This window comes from Carya illinoinensis, chromosome 8, assembly GCF_018687715.1.
Source record: "Carya illinoinensis cultivar Pawnee chromosome 8, C.illinoinensisPawnee_v1, whole genome shotgun sequence".
In the NCBI taxonomy this organism is placed as follows: domain Eukaryota; kingdom Viridiplantae; phylum Streptophyta; class Magnoliopsida; order Fagales; family Juglandaceae; genus Carya; species Carya illinoinensis.
The window spans coordinates 12,161,226-12,169,714 of NC_056759.1; the positions used below are offsets into that span (position 1 = coordinate 12,161,226).

At 36.2% G+C, this 8,489-nt stretch overlaps 1 protein-coding gene across 1 annotated transcript; it reads right to left on the bottom strand.

The window, feature by feature from the left end:
- Positions 1–3,218: 3,218 nt before the first annotated feature.
- On the bottom strand, positions 3,219–5,239 carry LOC122274411. Its single transcript, XM_043083452.1, has 2 exons — positions 5,113–5,239; positions 3,219–4,039 (listed from the first exon to the last, which is right to left on the bottom strand). Exons 1-2 carry the CDS (start codon positions 5,237–5,239, stop codon positions 3,219–3,221), a joined length of 948 nt encoding a protein of 315 aa, XP_042939386.1.
- Positions 5,240–8,489: the final 3,250 nt, after the last annotated feature.

The following is an 8,489-nucleotide window of genomic DNA, read 5'->3' on the forward strand; positions in this document are numbered from 1 at the left end:
GATAATATGAATATATTGTTGCTTGTTGGTATTCTTCTTGATCCTAGGTACAAGATGTGATATCTTGACTTTGAGTTGGAAGGGATGTATGCCCATGATCGCACAAAAGCAGTTGATTTGAGTTGTTCAGTGAAGAATACTTTAACCCGCATGTATGAGGCATACCTTGCAAATGAATGAGTGAGCAACTCTTTACAACAACAATAGCAGCCTAGAAGTTTATCAAGTGAAGATGTAAATTTTACTGGTGAAGATGGTGCAAGTACAGAAGTGGATATTCGTGCACAAAGAATGGCCATATTTAAGCAACGATTGCAGTCGGAGAACTCTCTTGAAAGTAAGTCAGAGGTTAATAGATACCTAGATGAAAAGTGTGAGACAGAAAATGCAAGTTTTAACATTCTAGTTTGGTGGAAGGTTAACTCATTTAGATATCATGTGCTTTCAAAAATTGCACGCGATGTACTTGCAATACCAGTCTCTACAGTTGCCTCTGAATCTTACTTCAGCACGACGGGTTGTGTTCTTGATCCTTTCCGAAATAGTTTATCTCCGATGATGGTTGAGGGCCTCATTTGTACACAAAATTGGCTTCGTTCTTCATCTACTCCAATCAGCATTAGGACTATAATGGATAATGTGGAGGATTTTGAGAGGCAGTTGGATATAGGTATGTTCATTATTTACTTCATTTTATAACTTTTATGATTTATATAAATTGTTTTTTTTTTCCTTTATTGTATAGCACTTGCTCAGGAGGGTGAAAATTCTATGGAGGCTTCAAATACAATGTCTACATCTAATGCAAATTCATGAGGTGAGAACTTGAATTGTTTTCTTTAAAATTTCAGATTATTTTCTTCAATTGTGACTTGTCCAATTTATTTTTAATTTTGTATTGTCTCTCATTGAACTTTTGTGTCCTATTTGGTAGCATTTCGTTTGGTTATGAAAGTTTTGACAAGATCAAGTGTTTGCCGTTTAGAGATCAAATCTTAGTTATGTGTTATTTGTATTAGTTATTATTTAGTCATTTGTAATTCGTAATATCACTTTATTAGTTATTATGGCTAGAAGCCTAGATACATGGATTGTAAATTGTAATTTTTTTGTGTCACTTGCTTAACTTTTTTTGGTTTCTTATTTTTTTTTTCCCCTTTTATTTGGACTTTTGGATGTTTAGTTGGATGTTTAGTTAAGAATTAGATGTACTCTTCAACTTTTTTCTTTTTCTTTTGAAATATGGATGTTTAGTTGGCATAGAATTAGATGTATTAAATTTCATTTGATATAAAATATTGCTTGTATGTGAGGATTTGACATAAATTGTTGGATTTTTTATTTTTGGATGTAAAAGTGGTGCTCTTGAGGTTTTAATGAAGTCATGGGTCCTTTGCAAGTCATTAATTTAGACATTAACTCATGGTTCTTTTGCAATTTATTGGTCTTTTTTAATTTTTCTTATTTTTTTTTCCTTGTAAAATCTTTTCTTCAAATTTATTGTATATAGATAATTTTCTTTTTATGCTTAATTTTATTTTGCATTCAAATATTTTTTTTTAGGTATTTTTGACTTAAAATTAGATAAAATATTAATGTGATTTCACTGTTGGGCCGATTGGGCCCATGGGTCACATAGTCCATATTTGGACTGACGGACCGACCAGACCAGACCAGACCCCCCCGAAAGGGACCGACCGGACCGGTCCTTAGTGCATTTCGGTCAAGTCCAGGGTGGGAAAACCCTATACTGAATTGGTCTAATCCGGTCCGCAAGTCCCCCTGCAGACCGACCGGACTGGACCGAATTCACCCCTAGCTCAAAGTGTAAAATAGGGCTAGGGCGTGACTCTTTACTAGCCGCTTTAACAATTTACCTACCATTTTTTACTTACTGCACAAGATTTCGTAGCAAATGCTGAATATTATTTCAGCGCGAGTGTTATGTGGCATAAGCTGTTATTTTCTACCAGTGGTAGTCTTAGATTAAACTCGTGGCAAAAAAGTATGTATATGTTGTAGTAAGGTCATCCATCATTGTCTAGATTGTTTGACCTTGCTAAATCTATTCTAGAAGTTTTTTTTTTTTTTTTCTAATCCTATTCCAGAAGTTGTTCTATCAAATAAAAATGTACATAATCATCGTTGTACGATATGCCTTTTGACAAAATAGAAACATTTATTCTTTCAAAATAATTCATATAAGTCCACTATGGTATATAATGCCCTTTTTCAATATTTACTCACGATGGTTTAGGTATTTTCTTACAATTGTTGATGATCATATTAGATCAACTTGAATTTATTAGATGCAATTCAAATATGAAGTGAAACCTATCTTCATCTCCATTTACAATTTGATTGATATACACTTTCAAGAAAAAATACAATATGTAAGGACTAATAATGGTTTAGGATCCAACATGATGGGTTTTTCTTTTGCTTCCAAGGAATCATACACAAAACTTCTTGTGTAGAAGTTACTTTATTTTTCCCAAGTCTTTTGCATTACTCTGCATTGTATATAAACATAAGCCAACTCATGTCAAACATCAAGTTTAACATTACTGGTATCAGAGCGGGTACTTTAGGGGGTCTTCTTTGGTTAGGGCTAAGTGTTGATTAAGCAGGAGTCGGTATCCAAGAAATCTGACTCTGACTTGATTAAAGTTTAAATACAAACACGTTGACTCTAACTCCAAATTACACAAAATGTGATCCGACTCCGACTCTAATAAAATGGATCAAAGTCAGTGTGGAATCAAGTTTGGGTTTTTTCCATAAATTTTTAGCCCACATTTTTAAACTTGCACTGGACTTCATATTTAGTCAATTTTTAAACAAGACTTTACATATTAATAGGTCATTTTTTTGTGGGCTTTCAAGTTTACAAAAGACATTAAAAAAAGAAAAAAAGAAACAAATTTTAGATTTGGAAAAACCAAGAATAGAGCTAAAAATATTTCTTATGCTATGTAAATATGAAAAATAAAAATAAAAATCTTTTAAATATACTAAAAAAAAATACTTCTAGTAGACCCTTCCTTTGCAATAATAGCCCCAATTTAAATATATAGTAAGCCTTGGCCCTTTAGGTTATTCTTTTTTTCTAATCAAAAGGGAACCTCGTATATTTATCTATCAAAAGTTACATCAGTACAATTTGACTCCTTACAAACTTGTAAAGAAATAAATTCTAGACACTCATCGATCCAAATCTAATCATGTTCAACTAATAAAGCTTTTTTTGCTAACGAATTTGCCACCCCATTTCCTTCTCTTCTTGTAAACTGAACCTTCCATGCCCTTCTCTCTCTCAAAACAACTTTAACATCCTCTACTATATGCCCACCAAGAGAAAAGTCCTCATCCTCACTGTTAATAGCTTGTACCATGACTTGAGCATCCCCTTCAAGAATGACTCTAAAACCCAATTCATTACTTAGTTCGACAGCCTGCCATAGTGCCATAGTTTCTGCTAGAGTAGAATCAGAAACTGGTGGTTTTTTATAACAAGCACAAGCCAGGACTTCTCCAATACCATTCCTCAAAACAATACCAAGTCCCAAATTTTGTGTGCCTAAAGAAGCATCCCAGTTTGCTTTTATGAATCCTTGTGTCGGCTTAATCCACCTTTGACTGCCACTTCCAATGGTAACTGGACTTTTTATCTTTGACTCATCTATCCTAGCCTCTTGGAAATCTTCAATAACTGCTCTAGCTGATCTAATTACAGAATCAGGATCTTTGAACTTCTCTTCAAAAATGAAAGAGTTTCTTCTAAGCCACAATAGTCTCATCAATACAGCCACTAACTCTAGCTCCTTATCTGTCAATTTATCTATTAACTTCTCCCATAGAATCAGAAAATTATCTTCTACACTGGACCATTTCTGTATAACTTGAATTGAACCTATCCAAATATCCCTTGCAGCAGGGCATTGCCACATAACATGCATGGCAGTTTCCTCCTCAAAGCCACATATTGGACATGAAGCATTCTCTACTGCTTTCCTTTTCCACAAGTTTTTCTTTGTTGCTAACACATCATTACCCTATTTCCAAAGAAAAGCCTCAAACACACCCCTAGCACTCGCAAACCCCAAATATTTTGCCATCTCAAGTCTTTTTTGAACTCCCTCGAAGATTCCCTCTTTTGAGCTCTTTTTCTTTCTTGTTCCACATAGTAAGCACTTCTTATAAAGAAAAGACTTCTGTTAGAAGGCCCCCAAATTAGCTTATCAACTGAGCCAAGCTTGCTCAATGGGATGCAAACAATCTGGTCGGCTTCCTCTTTTACAAACACCTCCCTCTCTAACTCCTCATTCCATCCTTTCCCATCCTAGTCCAACAACTCACACACCCTGGCCTTGCTATCTAGTAAATTAACTGGAGATTGTACCTTGAATGAGGAAGGGGAATTGAGCCACTTAAAGCCCCACACGCCAATGTCTTTACCATTCCTTACCCTCCATCTCAACCCCTCCTTCAATAAATTCAGCGACCCCCATATACTACTCCAAATTAAAGAAGGATTAGAACCCAGTTTTGCTTCCAAAAAATGCTTTGACTTGAGATATTTCTCTTTGAAAATTATAGAAGCTAGAGAGTTTGGCTTCTATAAAAACCTCCAAGCTTGCTTAGCAAGTAAAGCTGAGTTGAACCTGTCTAAGTCTCTAAATCTCATCCCTCCTTTAATCTTCTGAGTTCCCATTCTTTCCCAACTTTGCCATTGGATTTTCTTCTCTCCTGTTGCCCTTCCTCACCAGAACCTTGATAGCATACTATTGATTTCTGAGCATAATTTCTTTGGGAGCTTGAACACACTCATGGTGTAAGTAGGCACTACTTGCAAGACTGCTTTGATCATTATTTATCTGCCTGCATTGGACAAGAATTTGTTCTGCCAGCTACTAATCTTTTTCCAGATTCTATCTTTAATAACTGTGAAAGTATTGTATCTTGATCTCCTCACTACTGAAAGGAGACCAAGATATTTCTCGTAGCTACCACAAACCACTAATCCTCCATCCCTCATAATAAAGTCTCTATCCTCTGCCTTAGTATTTGAACTAAAGAAAATAGAAGTTTTTTCTTTATTCAAAAACTAACCTAAGGCCCTTTCATAGACTTTTAACATATCCATAAGCTTCTTCCATTCCTCACTCTTGGCCTTTCCAAAAAGGACACGATCATATGCAAAAAGCAGGTGATTTAGCCTAGTGCCCCCTCTTGCCATTGTCACCCCTTTTGTCAATCCCCTTGCATCATAAAAATTAAGTAAAGAACTTAAACCTTTTGCACATATAATTAACAGGTAAGGACATATAGGGTCCCCTTGCCTTAAGTCCCTTGCTCGAAAAAATCTCCTCCCAAGTCTGCCATTTAGAAGCACTAAATAGGAAATAGCAAAAACGCAGCACATGATTAAACTGATCAATTTCTCACAAAAACCCAACTGTTTCAACATTGCCTTGAGAAAGCACCATTCAATTCAATCATATGCCTTGGACATATCCAACTTGATAGCCATAGACCCAACCTCTCCCTTGTGTCTAGTCTTCATTGCATGGAGGGCCTCATAAGCAACCATAATGTTATCAGAAATCAGTCTTCCTGGAATGAAAGCACTTTGGGTAGGAGAAATTACGACTTCCAATACCTTCTTAAATCTGTTAGCTATAGCTTTAGAAACTATTTTATACACTACATTGCACAAGCTTTTAGGCCTATATTCACTCACTTTTGAAGGATTTTTGACTTTAGGAATAAAAGCTATGTTAGTGTAATTCATCCATTCATCCATTTTACCATAATTCAATACAGCTAGAACTACTTCACAAACATTGTCCCCCACTACCAGCCAATGATTTTGATAAAAACAAGCTCCAGTCCATCAGGTGTAGGAGATTTAAGAGGGACCATTGTTTAATAGCTTCTTCAATTTCTACCCTAGTAAAAGTTTTTGATAACATCTCATTCATCTCTACAGTCACTCTAGGCTCTACTGCCTTCAAACACTCAATTATCTCCTCCTGAGTTGGATTGATCGACTGAAAAAGCTCCTTAAAATACCCATTGAATGCACCCTCAATGTCATCCATGGTAGTCAACTTGTACCAGTTTCTTTTATCACCATGCATTGAGATAGCAGGTTGGATCATCATCAAAAACAGGAATGGGTGCTCAATCAATGTAATGTTTGCTTTTTTCTGTCTTGCAGTCCATTGCTTATCAAATCTCAATCTCAGGTTGAGGTCGAAACAAGGGATCAGATCAACCTATTGAATCTAGTCTTTATGAAGCATTTCCAGTCAAAGAGGGGAATAGATCTCAATCGAGAGGGTGAGCTACGGGTCATGCCACATATTCACCTTCACCAAATGAAGAAAGGGTTCTAGGGGTGGGAATTCAAGCAAACATTCCAACTCTTTTTGGAGCATTCTAATTTCCATTACATTGTGACTCCCTTCATCTCTCTGTAATAGCTTCAGATTCTCAATTTTTTCATAGATTTCTAGGGCCTTGTTTCTCCTTAAATCTCTACTCCATTTCTTCAAGAAACCAATACATCTACTAATCAACCCTTGCAACTTCTCAGCTGGTCCTCTTCCTCTTCTTACTTGCTGCCACCCTTCCATAACTATCTTTTTACAATCTGCTTCAGTAGCCCACCAAGCCTCATACTTAAAATTTCTGTAAGCTTGAAAGGTTCTCTTTTCAGATTGTGAAAAGCTCAGCAAACAGGCATGTGATCAGAACTCCTGGCCACCAGAACCTCCACCTTGATCTCTTTTTATGATTCAATCCAGACCTGGTTTGCCACCACCCTATCCAACCTTTCCTTTATGAAAGTCTCATCACCATGTCTATTACTCCAAGTATACTTATCCCCTTCCCACCCTAGGTCAGATAATCCTCCCACCTCCAAAGCATTTTTGAAGTTGTTCATCAAAATTTCCCCCTAGGCCTGCCACCCTCCTTCTCATCATTTGTAAGAATTTCGTTAAAATCACCCATAACACACCAACCTTTATTGCTGTTAGGTTTAATAGATGATAACAAGTGCCAAGCCTCTTGCCACTTGTTAACCTCAGGATGACCATAGAAACTTGTTAAAAGTCATAAATGTCTCCCCTAATTACCACAAATCCAAGCACTAATGTGCCTCTGGGTGAAGTTTAGAGTCTCCACCATTCCTTCTTCTTTCCAAAACAAAGCTAAAAGCCCCCCTCTCCTATTCAATTCCACCCCAAAGCATCCTTCCATTCTCAGCCTTATTCTTATACCTTCCAACCTTCTAGTCTGTAGCTTAGTCTCCATTACAAAGACCACACTTGGCAACGTTTCCACTACTAGTGGAGCAGAGGTCTTGAAATGTCCGAGGGTTGCCAAGCCCTCGGTAGTTCCAACTTAGTAGTTTCATAATACTTGGTGAGGCTACTTAACAGCCACCACCAATCCTTCCTGTTCAACAGATTCCTTCCCTTCTAGTTTCCTTCTTTGTTTCTTTAAAAACTTCACTTTATGTTCTTCTACCTGCCGTCCCTCCCCTGGCTTTTTTGTGGACCCTGAAGGCATCAGCAAGATACTCTTGTTGCTCATAATTCGAGCCCTCCTTTTCCATGTTTTCCCTCCCTTGACCAGGTCCTTTAGAACCTCTCCCTCCCCTTTAGCATCTAATTCTCTATTAAGATCATATTCTCCTGTCCATCAACCCCTTTATCCTCACCATATCATTCTTGATACACCATATCATTCATGTTAGAGTCTCGGACTCCTAAATCAACTAAAAATAAATAAATAAATAAAATTTTCAGCCATCTAGCCAATGTCCCGAGTAACAACAAACAAGTAAGAGCAACATGAGTCAGCATGGTCCAATGGTAATGTCCATCATCCAATCATCAACTACTTAATTATTGCAAATAAGAAACACAACCAGCCAAATATTATTCCCAACTACAACCAACAACCAACAAAACTAAAACATGAAAAATTCAAATCAATTACATTATCAACAAAATAAAAACAAACATTAGGCAGCCTTGGCTATTGTGCCTAGAAAAGAGGACAAGATTAGTGAGAAAATAAGATATATAGGTCCATATAAAATATATAAAGAGTGAAAAAAATTGAAAAAACACAAGTTACACAATTTCAGTAATGCACCTCAAACCTCAATCATCTTCATGTATTATACTTGTCATACTAGTGGTTAATTCTATATTAAGATATTGATATATAAGAAATTATCACCAGACAATAAAAAAATCAAGATATATAACAAAAACTAAAAAAATTTCTAAATATATGACCTGATTTTAACTTATCATTTTTTGTAATATCAATTGTATCGTGATAATTTTGACTCAAGTATATTGGAGTGGACTTCAACTAGTTTTGCACACAAGTAAAAGCCTTTACTGTATTAGGAGACAAAGAATTTTGAAACGAATCTAGGACATGACATCTTGTGCTAAATGCTG